This window comes from Aspergillus brunneoviolaceus (assembly GCF_003184695.1).
Source record: "Aspergillus brunneoviolaceus CBS 621.78 unplaced genomic scaffold BO95scaffold_20, whole genome shotgun sequence".
NCBI classification, from domain to species: Eukaryota; Fungi; Ascomycota; class Eurotiomycetes; order Eurotiales; family Aspergillaceae; genus Aspergillus; species Aspergillus brunneoviolaceus.
The window spans coordinates 111091-131240 of record NW_020290750.1 but is presented as its reverse complement, the minus strand read 5'-3'; the positions used below and the strand labels follow the sequence as shown (position 1 = coordinate 131240).

The following is a 20150-nucleotide window of genomic DNA, read 5'->3' as shown; positions in this document are numbered from 1 at the left end:
CTTTCTTTTTCTCGCCCCTCACTTCTGCCGATAATCCCGCTTTGCCTTCAGAATCTCCGCGAAAAGATTCGCCAAGGCCTCCAAGGCACGATCACAGATTTGGTAATGAATGATCAGCCGGTCCTGCAAACGACCCCGCATGGTCTTAACGCCTGCATTCTCAGCCAGATCCGCAAAATGCTCCTTGTCAATTCCTGCGGCCTCCAAATCCAACCATATCATGTTGGTTTCGGTCGGATGCTGAAGCTTCCCGCCTAGACTCACCCACAGCTTGGAGAGTCTCTTTGCTGTTTCTTGGTTCGCACGCAGGCGTCCGCCCAGGAAGATCTGCTCCACCGCCACCCGGGCCGGGGCGCACACAATGCCGGCCGCGCGGATGCCTCCACCCAGCAACTTGCGCATCCAGCGGGCCCGCTTGATGAAGGCCTTGTTGCCGATGACTATTGATCCAATGGGGGCGCCCAGACCCTTGGTGAAGCACAGCTGCGCGCTGTCGAAACAGGTAGCGTACTCCTTGAGGGTGCCGGCGCCGGCCGCCACCGCCTCCCACAACCGCGCCCCGTCGAGGTGCATGTGGATGGGCGGGTCCTGACTCCGGGCCCAGGTGGATATTGCACGCACGTCCTCCAGAGGCATGATGGTTCCGGAGAGCGTATTTTCCAGACTGATGATTCGCGTGGGGCAGTCGTACACATCCTCACGGAGCGTGACGTGCCGCTTCACGTCCTCGAGGGTGAGGTGATGTCCGTTGGACGGAGCGACGCCTTGCATGAGGGCTCCGCACAGCGTCGACGGGCCACCGGCCTCCATGCCGATGATGTGGCTGCGACTGTCAGCGAGGATGCTATAGGGTGGGGCCAGCAGGGCGGTTCGAAGCGCCACCTGGTTGCCCATGGTTCCAGACATGACCAGGAGTGAGTCTTCATGACCCGTCAGTTGGGCTATGAACTCCTGGAAAGAGTTGGTGGTAGGGTCCTCCTTCATGACATCGTCTAGCAGGCTTGTGTTGATGATCGACGCCAGCATGGCGATGTTGGGAGAAGTTACATAATCGGAGCGGAAGTCGTAAGCGGCCTGGCCAGGAGAGTCCCAGGCTGTTTGCTGATTTGGGGATAAGTGATCTCGGGCAAAGAAAGAAGTCTGGTCCTCCCATGTTTCCTCGCGGGGGTCTTTGTAGGTGGATGGGGGCTGAACTGCTCCCTCGCGGAAAGATGACACAATGGAAGACATTTTGCTGAGAGGAAAGCTCGGTGATGATGAAGGATGCTTTTCGTATCTTGGGGTCCTTGCCTTCGAATTCCCACCCCTTCTTATACTCTTCTCTTCTTTCGTTTGAGCCTCACACCAAATCCCGAACAATAAACCCCCTCATCATCCATCCAGCGCTGCACATTGATCCTCTCTGGCTTTGCAATATCGATTGACAATTCCGTTGACAAACGGATTGACGTGCGAGACTCCTGCGATGGCTAGTGTCCGGGCCCGTGATGTTCTAGCCACCGGTGAGTCGACCGGAGGACAACCGACGAGGTTGATCATTGCGACCCTCCTGCAGCCAGATGGATACGTTTCCGCCCAGTAGGGTATTGCAGAAGATGGCGTGCTCCTCCCCTAGCACCCAATTAGTGGCTCACTCCGAGACCGCATATCCTCGGGAAACCCTCGGAGGCGTTGATCGACAGGCTCAGACATATCCCGCGCGGCGACTTTCGTGGCCATGTTTCACCAAGCTGTCAAAAACGAGTGGAGCGCGGCCCCGATGCGGCAAATAACGATGCGTGCTACGTCTGCAGTCATCTTATGATTGATAATCTCAATCCGTGCATGAAGCACTGACGAGAGCGGCTGGAACCGCCGGCGGAACGGTGGAGGTACCTTGGACGTCACGACCAAGGTTGGCGCCGCACTTGGCAGAGCTACCAAGCAATGTCAAGCTTACGGGGGATTAGCTTGTCTGCGTGGGCCTATGAGGTGTCTTAATCTTGGCGCAGAGTAATATAGCCCCTGCATGCATGCACGCCCCTTGCCGTTGCGTATACGAGCTCCGACTTTCGCATCATGGATGACGATTCTTATCAATCTGTGCATAACTAGCAGTAGAAGACCTGGAGATCTGAGATCATTTTGCAGGAATGTTGTGCAATTCACGCTCGGGCGTGATCTTCAGCAGTATGTCCGCGGTGCGCTTTCAGCCTCCGCACACCTGGCAGGGTGTCCGTGCTGCAATTTCAGGGTCCCGGTGGAGTACCGGTAAGTTAGCAGTGCGCCACGCTAAGATCCTGACGCGGTCCAGGCACGGGCTGGCGTCGGGAATGCCGTTAGGGGGCCGAGAAGTGGACACCCTCGCCATTTCCCTGATTCTTCACGCTAGACTGTTTCCGCATGTCTTCAGAGCGGGTATATCAATGCTTAGAGTACCTTATAGTCTACATAAGCACTAAGGCCCGCTAACTGTGCCGATCGTACACGGAGTTGGGTGGCCAGGGTGCAGACTCGGAGTCCGCTCGGACAACCGCTCAAAGTACGGGACCTGGCGCCATGTGGGGGGAACTACAGTTATGGTCATCATGCAGGGTCGAGAGAACCCTTTCTTCATGTCACCATATGTTACCATTTGTCTCAGCAATGGGCTGAACATTGCGATTTTCACGACGGAGAAGGTTTCCTCCAATGAGGGGGTTGTATTGCGCCATGCCAGCGACACCGGAGGTGCTGTGTTATGCCTTGGTAAGTTTACCCTACGTCTATCCCAATTGTACAGCACGTACCTACAGTGCAGTATGTGCATCTCGCTCCGCTCATTGTGGCCTATATAACATCCACTGAACTCAGCAAATCCAACACCACACATCACACCACCTCTTTTCCATCAAGAAAACTTCCAAACTCCATCCTCAACCCTACTGATACCCTCCCCATCAACCAAAAAATGACCAAAACCACCCCCACCCTGCCCCCTCACCTCCAGGACCTTCTCACCCACGTCCGCACGCACTCCCCCTACTACCGCACCCTCTACGCCTCGCTGCCCGCGACCCCCGCAATCCCCACCCTCGCCACCCTCCCTCTCACCGACCCAACCGCCTACTGGACCACGTCCAGCACCTCCGCGGCCTCCATCCTGACCGCCCCGCTCACCGACGCCCTGGTGATGCGCAGCGGCGGCTCGACCTCCACCCCGAAAACGGTGTACATGACGCGGGCCGAGTTCCACGCCACCGCCCGCATCGCCGGGGCGCTCTTCCCCTCCAGCTGCGCCATCCAGCCCGGCGACCGCATCGCCAACCTCTCCTCGCAGGGCGGCCTGTACTCCGGGTTCATGACGTACGGGTACACGGTGATGAACAGCGCGGTGCCGGTCGTGAACCTGCCGATCAGCGGGAAGGAGGCGCCCGAGAATATCGAGAAGGATATCAACGAGTTCGCGGCGACGGTGGTGATCTGCAATGTGTTTATCGCGACGAAGCTGGCGACGTTCTTGCGGGCACGGGGTAGGGCGTTGGCGAGTGTAAGGCTGGTGCTGTACACCGGGGAGCCGTTCTATGGTGATCTGCGCGCGTTGTATAAGGCTGCTTTCCCGGGGGCGGTGGTGCGGCCCATGGCGTATGCGAGTGTTGAGTGTAAGGTTGTGGGGGTGCCGGTGCCGGAGTGCAATGAGGGGGGGGTGGGGGATGTGGATCCGGTGTATCGTGTGGTGGAGGAGGCGGTCGTGCTGGAGGTTGTTGGGGATGATGGGCACCCGGTTCGGGAGAATGGGGTCAGGGGCACGCTGGTCGTCACGAATCTGCTGAAGCGGCTGCAGCCTACCATCCGGTATCCGATTGGGGATGTGGGCGAGTGGGTGGATTTCGAGCGCGGGCTGTTCCGCCTGCGTGGACGGAGTGATGTCGGGGTTAAGGTTGGCACGGCGCTGTTGGATCGCGCGGTGCTGCGGCGGGTGGTGAGTGGGGTTCTTGGGGAGGGCGTGGCGGATAGTTTTCAGACGGTGTTGCGCAGGGAGAAGGGGAGGAATGTCGTGGTGTTTAGGGTTGCGGCGGAGAGGCCGGAGGATGGGCTCGGGGAGAGTCTGGCGGAGAGGCTGGAGGAGGCGGTGGCAAAGGTGAGTTCGAGTTGGTCGAAGAACCGCGAGGCCGGCCATGTGGCGCCGGTGCAGCTGGAGTGGGTGCGGTTTGAGGAGTTGGTGTTTATCGAGGCGAGTGGCAAATTGAGGGAGGTGGTCGATGAGCGGTATTAGGATGTTGGATGCGTTTTACCAGGAAGCTGAAAGAAAAGGGGGGTCCGGGGGTTCTCCCCCGGAAACATTTTACTATAGAACTTAGGGTTGAGCTTGTCCAGGAAGCTGAAAGAAGGGGGGTCCTGGGGTTCTCCCCGGGGAATCTATGTACCTAGACTTAGGGTCGGGTTTATCCAGGAAGTTGAAAAAGAAGGGGGGTCCGGGGGTTCTCCCCCGGGAAATTGTTATTCTAGACTTGACAGCACATGTCCGATAGAGGAGTGCACTAAGTTACAGACCAAACGGAGATTCGTGCCATAGTCGTCTTTCGACCTCCAGCTCGTCTTTGTACACATCTCCGAATGCGTCCCAATGGATCTTCTCCAGCTCCGGATGGTTGATGATCCCGTACATGGCTTTGGTGAACTCCCAATACTCGGGGTAGTATCCCGCAAATTCCCAATCGACAACCCCGTTCAGTCTTCCCCCACTGATCATGAGATTTGTCCAGTGAAGGTCGGAATGGGTGAAGAACGACCTGTGCGGACGCGAAAGGACGAGAGCTGCCGCTTCTCTCGTTTCTGTGGGCGTATATTCGGGAAGAAGCTGGCTACTGAAGTCGCTTTCCTCGTTGAATGGACCGAGGATTCCAGCACGTTGGTCACAAATCGCGCCCCCTAAGGTATTTGCAAAGCGGAAGGAGGTTTGATTGGGGACTGTTCGAATCTGGTCGACCACAGTTTTCAAGTCTACGGAAAGCTGCCTACGCTCGGGGTAGGACATTCGATGAAAGACATTGTGAAGCGTCTGACCTTGGACCGTTGTCATAATGAGTATTCTGTTCTCGCCGTCGTGGTACTCGTCAATGCAGAGGGGCGCTGGAATTGATGTGTGTTGTTCAACCAAGCGCAAGGCCATGCCCTCGTTCTGTTGGGAGCGCCCGACTATTTTCATGTATAGTCCAACAGGGAGCCGCTTGACCACGGTGCCGGTTTCGAGCGGATAAAGGTACTCTCCGAGGTGAGACAGAAGTTGGTAAGCGCGCACTCTGACGGCCTTGGGCACAAGATGCCAGCACCTGCGCAGTATTTGTAGGGTGGATTTTCCGCAAGCGACTGGCAGACGGTAAATCAGCCCCAGCTTGAGAATAACCATGGTGGATAACGTACATGTGGAAGGCCTAGGCCAGCCAGCAGCTATAAGGTCTTCGACATGAAAGAGCTGCAATGCGGAGGCAATCCTGTAGTGGGTACGAAATAAGGTTGGGCTGGGTAGGCAATACGTCGCTGGGTCAACAGTATCGATCTTGAAGTGTTGGAATCCGGCGAAAGTAGTACCATCGCTGAGAGGAAAATCCTTATAATCTTTTGGGTGCGTACTAGCCACATAGTACTTTATCGCCAGCCCCAATCGGTGACTGAAGAGACTTTTCGTGGGGAGGGGAAGCAAACCTTGGCGGAGTTGCCGTCCTTTAGCTGCAATTCGGCCTGGTCAGTCCATTCGCCAGCAGATGTCGAGGCCACAACCTGGATGTGACCAGCCCGGAAAGCGGAGTGAGCACCCGGGGAGAGAAGCCAAAGGTTCTCGAGTGCCCGTTCGTGGCTCATATCGGAGAGCTTCGTTTGTAGTTGGGATACTTTGGCGGGCGTTAAATAGGCATCCAAGAGTGGACAAAGTGATCCCTGGGTCTAAAAGGCAGGTTCCACCCGACGTCAACAACAGGCAGTTCTCTCTACCGACAAGGCTGCTTACTTCGGGGACTAGTTGGCCATCGTGGAAGATGTTAGGTGGAATGATCCAAGCAGGTTCCGCACGCGAAACGCCTCTAGCGCTTGGATCAACCATAGAACCACCGAGACAGCATTGATCGCTATCCCGGCGTCGGACCAGGCCTTCGAGACCTAGCGGTACATCAACTCGCTGCGAGACTAATGCGATGAAGATGTATTAGTCGATCGCTGGCTGGAATTGCAGGAGGTCTGGTCGCTTACATGTCTGGACCACTTGTTTCCACTCGCTTTTCAAATCTCGCAGGACGCCTTCGACATCGTTAGGAGCATGGGCTTCGATTCTCCTAGCGACATACTGCGCCGCGTATTCGGGATCGACCGCGTGACAGATGAACCTCTTCAGCAGCCAGTGCTCTGTCGGAGTGAGATCAGCGGATGATATCAAGGATAGAGTCGAGCTAACAAGATCTGTCTTCGTCTCCGTTTCATTCATGATGCCGCAAGCCTGAACGCACAGAAAGCAATATAAGATAGAACAAAGGTTGTGGTAGTTGTGTAGTTGTAGTAGTGTCGAGACATTGAGGGGGGCGGGAAGGCAAGTTTCCGGCGGCTCGGGTTTCATTTACCGCCTTGACCACTTCCGGGCAGAAACTCCCCCCGCAAACATTGGCTGGTGCTGTACCGTATGTACAGTACGAGTACAGTACGGTCTGTATCCATGATATACACCTAACATATACTAAGCGCCGTCCAACATTGTTGCTATCTATAGATCGAAACAGGGCATGCAACACGAGATATGTAAGCGCCAGTGCTTGTCTGTTTTCAAACTCTCAACGGACAATATGCGCTTCATGTCAATATTTGAATTGGGGTTCAGATCATGGACCTGACGTCTTCGCCCCGACCGAAGGCAGTATAAACTGATGGATCGCCTTTTCCTAGCCACTGCAATTTCTAGTTAAGTCAATTTCCTCAAGGGGGGGCGCACAAACAAGTTACACATCTTTCCCTCATGGCTCTGCGATTCGAAGCAAATGGCCTTTACATTCTTCTATCCGATCGAGGATCCGCCTCTACCTTCCACTGAGGCCTCTATCTTGCCAAGTCCACCGCCGGCGGGGACATTTTCCACTTAATCAACCCACCCAACTCGACAGTATGGAAATTCGAATCCAAGTCAAGCGACCGCGTGAGCCAGTCCTGGCAACTCCTCGCGGCTTTGAAGATAGGAGTCCTGGAACCTGCTCTACATGCGGCCATAGCCGACCGTCTCGCCCAAGTCCCCATCGAATACTCGACGCGGTTCCGTGAAGCTATCACATGTCGTGTCTGGCTAAAGGAGGCCCTTTTTGCCTTGGATGACGAGGGATACATTAAACTCATGAAGGACATTGGTTCTATTGAGGATGAGGCCAAGGGGCAGGCAGTGCGCAACAGAGTCGCGCGCAAAGTGACGGTCACCAAGAGTGCGGGTAGCATTTCCTAGGGACGCCTGTGGTGCGACTGTGGCTTCATTGCGAGAGATTGAACCCACTCAGTCCTTTCTTAGGTTCGGTTTCCGGTTGCCATCCACTGTATGATGGCTGTTTCTTTTTAGGAGGTGCAAAGTGTGACAGCTAGATCTTTCAGCCTTGATGTCACTCCTTCAAGATGCCGGACCACCAGAGGCAAAGTAAATCATGGGAAGTGTATGCACTCGAATGTTATCGGATGTATCTACAAGGATTGGTTAGATCTCGGAGTATATCTCTGAGTATCTCGAACCCTTCAACTGCTTCTTGAACTCGGTCTTAGATTCTCTTTGATTATCCTTAATTTCAACTAGGTCTCAACTATGAATCTTGACCGGGTCCATAGCCTCGAGTATAATAGCTGCATGCCCGTCTCTCCCCCTCCCGCTCTATAACCCAGCCTACAGCTACAGTACAAAAAAAAAGGAGAGAAAAAGGCAGACAAAAGAAAAACAACATGGATGTCACCTGACTTGTCCATGCGCTGCCACATACATTAGTTTGTTCGATAAGCCTGCATTCCACCAAGACAGTGCGCTTATGTAGCTTACACCCCGCAAGATAAGATAAGATCGACCCTCCACTCCCAACTCTAACCTTCCCTTATTCCTATCATCCAACAACAATCACACATCCAAGCTCACATACTCCGTCTGATCGGCTGAAACCAAGATCATGGCCCTCCCCCCGCCCCACAAACCCAACACCCTCTCCCTCCACCTCCTCGACCGCGGCTCCCCCTCCACCTTCCACTGGACCCTCTACCTCACCACCTCCCCTCCGCACGGCCAGACCTTCCACCTCATCAACGCCCCGGGCTCGGACCTCTGGACATTCGACTCCCAAACCACAGAGGATATCACGCACGGCGGCCGGCTTCTGGTGGCGCTGGAGCTAGGCGAGATAGAGCCCGTGTTGCATGCTGCGGTCGCGGAGCGGCTCGCCCAGGTTTCGGCGGGGTATTCCACCAATTTCCGAGAGGCGATGACGCGTCGCGTCTGGGTGAAAGAGGCGCTGGTTGCGTTGGATGAGGAGGGGTATCTTTTTCTGCCTGTGGGAGGTGTGCAGGGGGTGAAAAATATTGAGGAGGAGGCGAGGGGGTGGGCGATGCGGAATCGGGCTGCTGGACGGTTCAGTATTCAGGGTTTGGGTGGTATATGAGTACGTTTGCTTGGAGGGGGGGAGAATGAGGATAGATTGTGACGGGTGACAGGGAGTTGGTTATTATGCAGCGGAATATATATAGCGGGTCTAAATTCACATTGACCTGTACATTGCTAGTGAAAGACGACGCAAGTTACAGACTGAGATACAAGGGAAGATAAAGATAGTCTTGGAACACATTTGTAGAGTCATGATCTGACAAGACGCTAGGGGAGACATATGTGTTGATTGTGTTGTCAAAAGGTTGCTCACTAAATTGATTTGATTTATGCTGACTCACATAATACAAGGTCATAGAAGCAAAAAACCACCCCTCTCACATCAACAGGGGCTGTGGTTTAGTGGTATAATATTCCCTTAGCATGGGAGAGGTCCGGGGTTCGATTCCCCGCAGCTCCAACTTTTTGCTATTCTCCCGGATACTCCCGCTGTCAAGCCGTCAGGAACACAATACAATCAAAATATGAGCAGCCCTGCAGATCTGCTCCTTTCCACATCACACACTCCAACATGAACCTTGTTTGCTGAGAGCAGCCAGACTACTCGCCCACCTCCCGATCCTCACTCCAATGGGCATACTTCTGCATCACCCGCCACTGCCACGTCCGATGCCGCAACGGTCGGCCCCAGAAATAGAACGGCACGAAGAACACCACCACCACCCCGGCGATGATCGCCATCTCGCCGAACGCCAGGGAATACCCACTCTGATCGATCCAGGGATTCGTGTAAAAGGAGAGGAGGAACCCGAACGCCGCTATCAGTCATGTCAGGTTGACTTTGTCCTCGCAAAATGCCCAAAACACCCAGACCCAACACGTTCGCTCAAAACCTGAGCCAAACACAAAACAGAAAGCGAGACATACCCTTGAATGCCAGTATCGAGACAGTGACCTCCCCCACCGCCGGTCGATAACTGTCAATCACGTACACCATCGTGGCGTTGGTGGCCTGCACGATCGCGAAGTTCAACAACCCCAGTCCCAGCGTCGGCACCATCCAATGCAGCCGGTCGTTGATGCCCACCCCGTACAGGATCAAGGCCACGGGGGCGCACGCCCCGCCGATGACGACCGAGGGGAGGCGCATCTCCGGATGGCGGATGCCCCCGTTGCGGCGCGTGAACCAGTCGGCCGTCCAGTCGGACAGGTGGCCGCCGAAGGCGATGCCGATGGCCGAGCCGACCATCCCGGATACAAAGCAGAGGCCGATCTGCCAGGTCGTGAAGTCGTAGGCCGCGGCGTAGGCGGTCGCGAAGTTGGAGGTGATGGCGACGAGGAAGCCGATGGTCACGGCGAAGACGAGCGAGGTCCAGAGCACTGGCGGGAGGACGATGAGGGCGATGGGGCGGAGGAAGATCTGCAGGAGGGACTCGGTGGTGTAGGTGCCTGTGAAGAGGCGGAGGGAGCGGAGGTAGGGCTGTTTCTTCTGGCGGGTAGTAGGGTTGGGGGTAGCGGATTCCAGGGTGTGGGGGGTTGGGGGGTTGGATTGCTCCGCTAGCAAGGCCTTTTGGCGGTCAAAGGTGGTCTCGGGGAAGGTGAAGATAACCAGCAGAGTGACGCCTCCAATCAACGCGGTCGCCACGTAGTAGATGTACCGCCAGCTCAGGGTGATGGTGATGAGCCCATCAATGATGATCCCGCCGGCCACCCCCATGGAGAGAGCGGCAGTATACAGGGCCATTACCGTGCCTCGCTCATGTAGGAAGAAGATATCGGCAATCGTCAGCGGGCCCAGACACTCCCCGGCCCCGGCTGCAAACCCCATGACGATCCGCCCGGCCAGCTCGACCCCGTACGTCTTCGCAAACCCGGTCCAGAACCCAGTAACAACGTACAAGACAAAGGAAATGACATAGATGGGCCGGCGACCGTACTTGACGATGAACGGCATCCAGAAGAGCATCCCAATCCCCTGACAGAGAGCGGTGGTGCTGAAGAAGTAGGCCACCTTGGAGATATGGGCGCTGAAATCGGGGCCCTGGGGTCCCAGGAAGTCCACGGTGATCTCCACGATAGCCACAGTCGGACCTGCAGACAGAAAATTGCAGAAGAAGACAGCCAGGCAGACGAGGATGGCGATATAATATCGGAACGCAGAGGACCTGGGTGCACATTGGGATTAGTACGACCTGAAGGAAGACTGCCTGGAGACAGGACGATAAGGGGATAGGGCTACCAGTTGAGTGGGTCATTAGGATCCCCCGAAGGTGTAGGGACCAAGAGGATCTCGTTTGTCTCATGATGGCGGAGACGTAGAGTCCCTAAGGTGTCCTTTGGGACGGTCTCATGGTGGGTTTCGGTGGGCTTCGAGTCCATGCTGGGCGGCTAAGGGGGGAGGCCTGGACAGCTGTGCTCGGGAAGAGGAGCTGGTCCTGCCTTATATAGACAAAAGCAACGATGTGCAGGAAACGTCCTTTAGATAAGAGAGGCACGGCAAGTGAAGAGGTGGTGACTGTCATGGTCACTCCAGCATACACCGGTCCCAGCCCTATTCAGATTCACTGTGGCGGTGGGCACCCGGCGCAAAGGGGTTGAGTGTCCTACAGTACAGCAGTCGAAGGAAATCACAGCGTCAACGACCTTGGATCTCCTTTTCCCCCACACTCGGGAACGAGGGTCGTCTTCCCCAGATCTGCGAAATGTAGAGTATGGTACGGAGTAGATGCCTACGAGTCTCAGGTTGAAAGAGCGGGGTAAAGGGTAAGGGGCAAAGTAAGGCAAGTGGTCCACAGCCAGTCCCCGATTGCTGCCGCCACAAACAAAGCCTGAGCCCGAGCCCTAAGCCATTTGCCGACTGTCTGTCGGCCGCAGCTAGTCTGCATATAATTAGTCGGCTCCAGCCCCAATTATTTTCCAACAGCTGAATTAACTTCACACCTTCTATCTCTTCCTCTTCCTGAATCCATTATCAATTGTTACCTCCGACACGATGCAGATAGTCTGGCGCGACTCCGCGCCCCCCGCCGAATACGAGGAGGCCCGCGTGGGCCGAGTCTTCAACCACCGACGTCCCGACCGCTTCCCCCTGGCCGTTGTCAAAGCCACCTGCCAGGAAGACATCATCGCAGCCGTCAAGCTTGCCAAAGCAAAGAACTGTCGGCTTGCCGTGCGCTCCGGGGGCCATTCGTGGGCCGCCTGGAGCGTGCGTGACAATTCGATTCTCCTCGATCTCGGCAATTACAAGCAGCTGGACGTCGATCCCACCACTCGCACGGCGAGAGCCACACCCAGCATGACGGGACGGGAGCTGAATGGCGTCCTCATCAAGGAGCACAATCTGATGTTTCCTGGGGGTCATTGTCCGGATGTTGGGCTGGGGGGATTTCTGCTCCAGGGCGGGATGGGGTGGAACTGTCGGGTACGAGCTCCTTTCACTAGTAGCTGGATTGCCACATTCCGACTGACACTGACTACTAGAATTGGGGCTGGGCGTGCGAGCGCGTCCAGGCTGTCGATGTGGTCACCGCACAGGGCGATGTTCTACATTGCAACGCCACCCAGAACCGGGAGCTGTATTGGGCTGCCCGCGGTGCCGGTCCGGGTACGCGACGGACGCACATTCCAACACTTCTCCCCCCCCCAATCCGATCTCCTAACAAAATCACCTCATAGGCTTTCCCGGGGTCGTCTCAAAGTACCACCTCGAACTCATCCCCTACCCGCGCGACGGCTTCCGCTCGTCCGGCTACATCTACCCGATCCGTCTGTACCATGAAGCCTTCAGCTGGGTTCTGCAGGCCACCCCGGCCTCCGATGAAGACACCGAGATCGCCGTCGTCGCGCAGTACCCCGAGGGAATGGACGAGCTGTGCCTGTTCGTCCTCTTCGTGACGATGAAGCCCGATCCCGCGGCCGCGGAAGCCGCCCTCCGCCCGCTGCACGACTCTCGCCCCGCCGGGGCCATCGTCGAATGGTTCTGCGAGGCCGACAGTCTGGAGAAGCAGTACGAGAACCAAGCCAAAGCCAATCCGGAGGGCCACCGGTACTGCGCCGAGAACGCGTACATCCGGAACGAGGCGGATGTCTCCGCCGTGCTGGAGGAGGCGTTCACCACCCTCCCCCACCGCAAGGCCTTCGCCCTCTGGTACGCCATGTACCCCTGTAGTCGGCGCAAGCTGCCGGATATGGCGTTGAGTATGCAGAGCGATCACTACTTCGCGCTGTATACGGTGTGGGAGGAGGCGCGAGATGATGCGCGCTGTCAGGGGTGGGTGGCCGATGTCATGCAGAAGGTGGCGCCACATGCGGTGGGGGCGTACCTGGGGGACTCGGATTTCCAGGCGAGGAAGACGAAATTCTGGGCAGATGACAATGCGCGCAGGTTGATGGGGTTGAGACGGCGATTTGATCCCGAGGGGCGGATTTGTGGGTATCTCGATAAGGGGGATGCGTCGGGGGTACGAGGGTTGGTCATTGAGAGTGAGGTTAAGTTGTAGGATGCCTTGGTTCTACACTGTTGTTTCCTGGATAGATGAATAAATCGTGAACCGGATTCCGAATACTACTCCCTACAATGTTTGGAATGCTTGGGCAGAGCTAAAATCTTAGCAGCAGCGCTAGTGGGATAAGATCATGGCCGTAGCGCCGATGGCTCAATTGGATCATAAGATGCTATGACTAAGCGGCATCTTCCCCAGGTTTTAGCCTTGGCAGGATTAACAGGCAGTTGGTGATGTATTGAGGCACCGTCTGAACGAGCACCCCCACATTCCGCTCCTTCTTCGTCTTTATTGATGACATAGATAGTATATTTGAGATGACTGAAGCACAATCCCAGCAGAGGAAATCACTTGTTATCACGAACGCTCTCAAGCCGATGTCTCTCCCTGCAAAGCGTGGACCCAGATATTATAGCACACAGCTTGAATGCGGGTCTTAGCCACCTATTTAGGCAGAAAGATATACCGGAGAACTAATTTTCCGGCACTAGCCGGCCAAGCTTGCTAGGAATCGATCGCTCGATCGACTGGGAAAGCAATCTCCCAGTCTCTTCCCGGAGAGCCCACCTCCTCGGGAGTAAGTAGCACCTCAGACATCAGGACAAAAAATGAGGAAGAATGAATTGAGCTGATCGGGTTGTGGAGACATTCGGAAGCACAGGTTGACATGTCCGCCGGCTGGTGTGGCAAGACATCCGACAAGCAAGCCCTACCATGCGGGATCCGCAGTCGTCACCCTGCTAGAAAATGTCCACATCCACACATCCCTTATGGTATAGCTTGGTCACTCCTGACAGAGACATTCCTTCATCAAGCTGACCATTCCACACCGACTATCAAAAATGGCCCCCCCGACTCGCCTTGCCCAGCTCAGCGACCAACTAAGCCAACAACCCCCATCCAGAACCACAATGACCACCACCCCGCAGACCCTCAAAGACAAAGTCGCCATCATCAGCGGCTCCTCCTCCGGGATCGGCGCCGCCATCGCCCGCGAGCTCTCCGCGCGGGGCGCCAGCGTGGTCATCAACTACCCCTTCCCCAGCCTGAAACCTCAGGCCGACAGTGTGATCGCCTCATTGCCGTCGCCCGCCATCGCCGTCGAAGCCGACATGTCCACCGCCTCCGGTCCGGGCCAACTGGTCTCCGCCACCATGGCCAAATGGGGCCGGCTGGACATCGTGGTGAACAGCGTCGCAGTGGCGGTCAACAAGCCGCTGGAGGAGCAGACCCTCGACGACTGGGACGCGCTGGTGAACCTCAACGGACGGGGGACCTTTCTCCTCACGCAGGCGAGCCTGGCGCATCTGACGAGAGGCGAAGGGCGGATCGTCAATATCTGCAGTCTCAGTGCGCGGGCGCCGCCGCCAAATCAGACCATCTATGCCGGCACCAAGGGGATGGTGGATTCTTTTACGAGGTGTTGGTAGGTTTTACTCGCCTTGTCTCCGAGAAAGGTTGTCGTGGGGAGAGGGGGGTTGATTGGGCTAATGAACGTTGCAGGGCAAAGGAGCTCCCCCCTAAGTATGGCTGTACGGTCAACGCCGTCAGCCCCGGGCCGACGAGGACGGAGGGGTTCGCTGCGGCGGGCGAGGAGCAGATGAAGATTCTACAGCCGATCATCGACCAGACGCCTGTGGGGCCGAGGATGGCGCAGCCGGAGGAGATTGCCTGGGCGGTGGGGTTTCTGTGCGAGGAGCGGTCACGGTGGATCAATGGGGTGCATTTGGTGGCTTCGGGGGGATTGTTTGTGGATTGATTGGGGGTTGCAGAGTGCTTTCGAAGTTACTGGTGGGGCTATTCAAGGTGGGGATGATTCATGTACTTGTCACTTGGGGGGAGACAAGCACGGAGAGACATAGCGACGACAGAAGAAATATGAATGTCAAAGAATTATTAGGTCGCTTTGATAGAGCTAGGTCGAACCATGGAAAATATGCAGGCGCCTGCGCCGCATTGCGAAAGTTCCATCCAACCCCAAATTCCCCGAGAAGAAATCCATTGACACCAGATTCTCACGACGCCATCACTACCAAAAACCAAGAAAAGGAAGAAAAAGAAAGAAGAAACCGCTCCTAGAGGGTATTACCCGTTGGATTGCCGTAGTACCACTCTCCCAGCTCCTTGAAAGTAGGAGAAATCTGTGCCGGAAAACTGTAAAAGGCCGTGCGCCTCAGAATCAGGAGCTGCCCATCGTAGTACGCTTCAATGGCACGAGCACGTTTGCCCATGAAGGACACCATGAAGACCTGTATGGCAATGCCTGATCAGTCATTTGTCCCTGTGCTGTAACGAGGGAGGATGATAGAGAAGGAGGGAGAGAGAGAGAGAGAGAGGGAGAGAGAGAGTTAGTGTGTGGTACCGGTGCAATCATATATTCCAGAAGAGGCCGTTTCCTCAACCGACCCAGCATCACCCGAAGAAGGATCAGAAGCTCTCCACGAAGCAATCTGTGATGGTCCCCCTCCATGTTGTTATAGATCGCCGCTTTGCTGTGTGGGAAGTTCGATCCGCGGATGTCCATTCGACTGGAAAGCACCGAACTCGGGTTGGTCGAATTGGTACACGTGCTTGTAAGTCCTGTGATCGCCAGGACTGGATGCCCATGTTGGTGCGAAGGGTTGAAACCATTGAAAGGCGCGCAGTCAGAGTCAAGGGGAGACTCACTCTCCCGACCACCATGGCCAGCCCTCCAGTCTAATGATGAGCTGGAACAGGGTCGCACCATAGCGTCTATTCTATAGGTTTTATAGCGTGTGATAATCTGTGATAATCTGTGATAAATTAAAACAATTAATTGCAAGGCTGTGATTGTAATGGATGGATGGACCGTCGGAAGTGGTGGTGGTAGTGGTCCTCAAGGCTGGCAAGCTGCCGCGGGCTCAAGGTTGGCCCGGCGACGCCGCCCGGGGCCGACTATGGGGGGGGATCCCCCAAGTGGTTAGACCGCAATTAATAAGCGCCCAGCCCCGCGCGGATGTCAAACCCGCTTTTGAACTACTAAGATAGTTATAGCGCTGAGTATCGAGAGGCTTCAAGTTGTCTAGGATGATACAAGGCTTTCACTAAGGTGGTCAATCCTTAAATCTAATTGGGTATCAACCAGTAGTTGCCAAGTCAAAGCATGTTTGAAGAATAATAGTCAGCATTCACTCAGCATCTACTCATATTTCATTTCTTCTACACTCCAAAAGCATGTTGAGTTCGCCTACAAGGAGAACCGGCAACGAAAAGCCGTTTGAACTATCGAAAGAGGCCGACCTCAGTTCCAGTGAAGAAGAGCCCAGTCCTTATCAGCTATACTCCCCGGTCCCATCCGAGTTGATCAACGTCTTGTACCCCCCCCAACAAAAGATGAACAGATTGTGAATACCGCCCTGATTTTCTTCCTGAATGCTCTCACTATTCACACCAAACTTACCTCAAACTGGACCCTACATCGTCGAGCATTTACCGCCAACTTTCGCGAGGCCCAATTCGAAGCACAAACAAACGGATACTTGCACGATCGCCGTGGGAAGCCATGTGTCAGCATTGAAGTAAAGCCGGTTCACTGATGTCACAAACTGGTGACTATTCAGATGCAGGAGAGTGTTCAAATGATCGCTTGGATTTTGAGTGATGACGAGCCCGCCCAGAGGCGTCACCAGGAGTAAGCTCTCTGAAGCTCCGTATATTCTCTCGCTCAAACCTTTCGCCGTCTCTGACAACATGAAACCCAGAAGGGTCCATATCGCGTAGGATCGACACGAGATCTGTGACCGTGGCCGAGTACAACGACCACTATCTAGCGTATTTGAAGGGCACCGACGTCTCATCAACCCCGCCGAAAGACGATACATCATTTGTCAAGATGCACCAATATGGTCCGTGGAATACATTAGATGCCTCTCACGTACGTGAGCCGGGAAAGCTTCTGCTTGCAATCACGTTGAGAGCAGAAGACGAGTACAGAACCAATTGATTGATCTCAACTTATGGGTCGGTTCTGGATGAGGGCACTTCGCACGCCGTGAGATTGTGCTACATGTTAAATCATAATGCAAAGAATCATAACTGTGTTCCTCCTTATTCTTTTTTCCTTTAAGTCTCTACATCTTCAGTTTCTTCTCTTCACCTGTTGTTTTTCTTTTCTGGTATTCTTGTCCTTACCACTCTATGACCTGATCCAGCCAACTATAAATACTGTCTTTTTATTCTTCAAAACATCATGAGCTGACAATAGCCTTCGAGGATATATCATGTCCTGTTTGCCGGCCTCTTCACCTTCTCTCCACCTTCCAACCAACCCCATTCTCCACCTTTGTGATGCAGATCACAACAACTACCTATCGATGTCGCGACAAGAAAGACAAGATTGAAAGATTATATGCATTGCTGTTTAAGGTCTTCATATGTGGTGAGCCTTCATGAGGATGTTTTAGTCTCCCTTGGCCCGGCTCTTCCTCTTTTCCATAGACACTCCCATCGAGAAAGCAGCTATCATCTGCCAACCAGTTGAAGTTCTCAGGCGTTCAAGTTCGACCTTTGCTGCGCGTTGCCCCATTCTATACTCAGAAGACTTGGATACGCGATAGCTAGATCATCTTACATAAATCAAACATGCATGCAGCTCAGCTCCGACACACACCCAGACACCAAACAATTGCTTCCTCATTCAGCTGCTATTCTTCCCCCCTGTATCAAACTCCACCACAATCGTCTCCCGATCCTCGTTCGAACTCTCCTCCGACTCGGCGTACCTCGGTTTGCGCTTTTGCTCCCTGTCATCATTACATCAGCATCATTCACGCTGTCTTGCGGTCCTGCGTCTCTTACAATCGATGTATCACGAGGACCGAGATGAAAGCGGCCCAGAGCAGAAAGAAAAACGCAAAGGAGGCCGGCCACCCCTTGCGCCAGCGGGGAGCGCCGTCGGGGCCTGCAGTCGGAAAAAGGAGCAGGGGCACCCAGATCTGGAACGAGTAGCCGAAGGTCATCATTGAGCCCTGGATCTAAGTCAGCTATGGAGTTGATGGGGAGGGTGCGGGTAGGGTAGGGGAGCAGACCATGATGAGGGCGCGCTCCTCCGAGTCGTCCTTCACGATCGTGTTGACAGTCGAATAGAGAATGGGGCTCAAGCATCCGGCTGTACCGAAGAGGTACCAGGCGACGAATCTGGACGAATTCAGGTTAGGGGCTTGGAGACAGAGACCCAGACAAGGGGGTAGGGCTACGCACTTTAGCCCGCGCGGGATGTCCCAGATAATCATGCACAAGGAGGAAAACAGGCAGCACGCTGAGGAGAAGGTGTAGAGCGCCCAGGTGGGGTAGATCGCGGCCAGCGTCGTTCCCAGCCACGAGGCGACGATGTTGATGGCGTAGGTCACGGTCGGGAGCTTGTTCACCTGCGGCACCGAGTAGCCCTCGGCCTGCAGCCAGAGGTTCATGTAGGAGACTGGATAGGAGGAAATGATCATGCATCTGAGAGAGTATCAGCGTCAAGCCCGGCGGATCGTAAGCCAAAGGAATCGAATGACTCACGCGTAGATGAAAATGAAAATCCAGATATGCCACCGCTTCAGCGTCCGCTTGAAAACATCAAGGCTCATCTTCCCAGGGCGGCGAATGTTGGCCCTGCGCGCTCGGTCCTTGGCCAGGGCGATGTCATCCTCGGTCAGGAAAACAGTCCGCGGGGAATCGGGCACCCCGGGAAAGATGAAGAAGCCCAGGATTGCCACGGGGATGGTGAAGATCCCGTCGATGATGAACAGCCAGCGCCAGCCTGGCATGCCGCCGACCCCGGACAGGTTCGTGTAGGCGGCCGCTTGCAGGTATCCGCTCACCATGGTGCCCAAGGCATTACAGATGAACCATGTGCCGGCTCGCTTGAAGAGCTCGGGGCCGGAGTACCATGAGCCTTGAAGAGAGTTAGTGTAGGCGGAGGATAGGAGGGAGAATTACCGACCGAGGATGAAATGCGTTCCTGCGAACACTGGCGCTTCAAACATGCCCACGAGAACTCGAAGGGCATAAAGCTGGTGGACATTCGTGACTCGGCTCTGCGCAAAGGTGCATACTCCCCACAAAACCTCGAGCGTGGGAAGAAGCCACCGTGCCCTAATCTGGTTAACGATGGAAACGCTGTCTTGAAGGAACGCAATCTTACAATTTCGGACGCGACATTAACAGCAGGCCCGGAACTTGAAAGACCACATATGCAGTGATATAGCATGTGTTGAAGTAGTTGAGTTGGTTGCCATTGAGTTGGAAGTCTTCCTTCAACCCGCTAACATATGCATTGCTGATATTCGTTTGATCTGGGGGGGTTCGTTAGTCCGCGGGCGGATTGGCTGGAAGTGCTCATCTTACCCAGATATTTGACGAAGACTAGAGAACATTTAGCACACTGTTCAAAAGTAAAGAGCGGGTGGTCTTACAGCAAAGACAGGCAAATATGAGGATTGACAAATCCAGCTTGAACAGCAACCTATAACATTAGACCTTGGTTGATTCTCAAAAATCATGAGGATCACTAGACTCACTTGCGCTCATTTGCCGGGTAGTTCGACGGATACCAGTTGAAGATCTCCTTGCAAAGCCCCCAGGGCCCCAATTTGGCACGAGCTGCGGCCTTGTCGGACATCGTGACGAGTCCTTGCCTGTGTCAACTGGGATGATCTTTTCGTGGCCGGCCTCCGACTTCGACACATCTGCCGATTGATCCGGGAATTTATACTCCAGTCAGTGGTGACACCAATGAGGCAACTGAGACGACGAATTGTTGTTGAGATATTTGCCATGACTCCACATCTTCTCGCCATAGATGCGTGCGGCGAATGTGACAGGGACAGGGGCCAGGGAGGGGCCATGACCGCAACATCTTGGTGCGGGATGGCGTGCCACAACCCTGGTCCAGCAGAAACTCAATCAGTTGTTATCTCTAACATGAGTCAAGTATGGGGCGTTTGAGTGGTTGGAGCGAGTTGAGATCCTCGATAAGAATGGCGTGCTTTGCAGTGCGGGTTGGCAATTCACTCAACGGAACGAGTGCCGTGCGGGGTTGAGTTGATGCATCAGCAATGAAATCATGTCCATGATTTACTGCT

General features: G+C 54.9%; 10 protein-coding genes and 1 non-coding gene across 11 annotated transcripts; 7 read left to right on the top strand and 4 right to left on the bottom strand.

Moving 5' to 3' along the window:
• Positions 1-18: 18 nt before the first annotated feature.
• Positions 19-1680, bottom strand: BO95DRAFT_409825 (threonine aldolase; the record flags this gene model as incomplete). Its single annotated transcript, XM_025584155.1, has 1 exon — positions 19-1680. Exon 1 carries the CDS (start codon positions 1228-1230, stop codon positions 19-21), a length of 1212 nt encoding a protein of 403 aa, XP_025444062.1. The 5' UTR covers positions 1231-1680.
• Positions 1681-2691: 1011 nt separating this feature from the next.
• BO95DRAFT_480752 (uncharacterized protein) lies at positions 2692-4351 on the top strand (the record flags this gene model as incomplete). Its single annotated transcript, XM_025590159.1, has 2 exons — positions 2692-2727; positions 2762-4351. 2 exons carry the CDS (start codon positions 2692-2694, stop codon positions 4232-4234), a joined length of 1509 nt encoding a protein of 502 aa, XP_025444061.1. The 3' UTR covers positions 4235-4351.
• A 77-nt stretch (positions 4352-4428) lies between these two features.
• BO95DRAFT_409821 (uncharacterized protein) lies at positions 4429-6501 on the bottom strand. Its single transcript, XM_025584154.1, has 5 exons — positions 6205-6501; positions 5966-6141; positions 5665-5895; positions 5383-5605; positions 4429-5328 (listed from the first exon to the last, which is right to left on the bottom strand). Exons 1-5 carry the CDS (start codon positions 6434-6436, stop codon positions 4505-4507), a joined length of 1686 nt encoding a protein of 561 aa, XP_025444060.1. The 5' UTR covers positions 6437-6501; the 3' UTR covers positions 4429-4504.
• A 603-nt stretch (positions 6502-7104) lies between these two features.
• Positions 7105-7432, top strand: BO95DRAFT_461918 (uncharacterized protein; the record flags this gene model as incomplete). The annotated part of the gene is made up of 2 exons (XM_025588868.1): positions 7105-7135; positions 7209-7432. 2 exons carry the CDS (start codon positions 7105-7107, stop codon positions 7430-7432), a joined length of 255 nt encoding a protein of 84 aa, XP_025444059.1.
• Positions 7433-8080: 648 nt separating this feature from the next.
• Positions 8081-8678, top strand: BO95DRAFT_441067 (uncharacterized protein). Its single transcript, XM_025586105.1, has one exon. It carries the CDS (start codon positions 8133-8135, stop codon positions 8616-8618), a length of 486 nt encoding a protein of 161 aa, XP_025444058.1. The 5' UTR covers positions 8081-8132; the 3' UTR covers positions 8619-8678.
• Positions 8679-8948: 270 nt separating this feature from the next.
• Positions 8949-9020, top strand: BO95DRAFT_t98. The gene has a single exon. It is a non-coding gene; the product is annotated as a tRNA-Ala (tRNA).
• Positions 9021-11552: 2532 nt separating this feature from the next.
• BO95DRAFT_492772 (FAD-binding oxidoreductase) lies at positions 11553-13059 on the top strand (the record flags this gene model as incomplete). The annotated part of the gene is made up of 3 exons (XM_025590733.1): positions 11553-11981; positions 12041-12164; positions 12236-13059. 3 exons carry the CDS (start codon positions 11553-11555, stop codon positions 13057-13059), a joined length of 1377 nt encoding a protein of 458 aa, XP_025444057.1.
• Positions 13060-13629: 570 nt separating this feature from the next.
• BO95DRAFT_480749 (SDR family NAD(P)-dependent oxidoreductase) lies at positions 13630-14868 on the top strand. Its single transcript, XM_025590158.1, has 3 exons — positions 13630-13639; positions 13708-14488; positions 14566-14868. Exons 2-3 carry the CDS (start codon positions 13905-13907, stop codon positions 14819-14821), a joined length of 840 nt encoding a protein of 279 aa, XP_025444056.1. The 5' UTR covers positions 13630-13639; positions 13708-13904; the 3' UTR covers positions 14822-14868.
• Positions 14869-14962: 94 nt separating this feature from the next.
• BO95DRAFT_441066 (uncharacterized protein) lies at positions 14963-15894 on the bottom strand. The gene is made up of 2 exons (XM_025586104.1): positions 15425-15894; positions 14963-15311 (listed from the first exon to the last, which is right to left on the bottom strand). Exons 1-2 carry the CDS (start codon positions 15788-15790, stop codon positions 15138-15140), a joined length of 540 nt encoding a protein of 179 aa, XP_025444055.1. The 5' UTR covers positions 15791-15894; the 3' UTR covers positions 14963-15137.
• Positions 15895-16643: 749 nt separating this feature from the next.
• On the top strand, positions 16644-17026 carry BO95DRAFT_461912 (uncharacterized protein; the record flags this gene model as incomplete). The annotated part of the gene is made up of 2 exons (XM_025588867.1): positions 16644-16714; positions 16804-17026. 2 exons carry the CDS (start codon positions 16644-16646, stop codon positions 17024-17026), a joined length of 294 nt encoding a protein of 97 aa, XP_025444054.1.
• An 850-nt stretch (positions 17027-17876) lies between these two features.
• On the bottom strand, positions 17877-19687 carry BO95DRAFT_492760 (MFS general substrate transporter; the record flags this gene model as incomplete). Its single annotated transcript, XM_025590732.1, has 9 exons — positions 17877-18050; positions 18111-18219; positions 18283-18525; positions 18586-18961; positions 19010-19161; positions 19211-19361; positions 19414-19431; positions 19482-19531; positions 19587-19687. The coding sequence occupies 9 exons, from the start codon at positions 19685-19687 to the stop codon at positions 17877-17879; spliced, it is 1374 nt and encodes a 457-aa protein (XP_025444053.1).
• Between the last annotated feature and the right edge of the window lie 463 nt (positions 19688-20150).

Coding starts and splice junctions, on each gene's coding strand:
- BO95DRAFT_409821 (XM_025584154.1), bottom strand. CDS start 6,436: ATGAATGAAACGGAGACGAAGACAGATCTTGTTAGCTCGACTCTATCC. Junction 6,142..6,204: donor GAAACAAGTGGTCCAGACAT/GTAAGCGACCAG, acceptor TCATCGCATTAG/TCTCGCAGCGAGTTGATGTA. Junction 5,896..5,965: donor ATGGCCAACTAGTCCCCGAA/GTAAGCAGCCTT, acceptor TTTTAGACCCAG/GGATCACTTTGTCCACTCTT.
- BO95DRAFT_441067 (XM_025586105.1), top strand. CDS start 8,133: ATGGCCCTCCCCCCGCCCCACAAACCCAACACCCTCTCCCTCCACCTC.
- BO95DRAFT_480749 (XM_025590158.1), top strand. CDS start 13,905: ATGGCCCCCCCGACTCGCCTTGCCCAGCTCAGCGACCAACTAAGCCAA. Junction 14,489..14,565: donor GATTCTTTTACGAGGTGTTG/GTAGGTTTTACT, acceptor TGAACGTTGCAG/GGCAAAGGAGCTCCCCCCTA.
- BO95DRAFT_441066 (XM_025586104.1), bottom strand. CDS start 15,790: ATGGTGCGACCCTGTTCCAGCTCATCATTAGACTGGAGGGCTGGCCAT. Junction 15,312..15,424: donor TGGAATATATGATTGCACCG/GTACCACACACT, acceptor ATTGCCATACAG/GTCTTCATGGTGTCCTTCAT.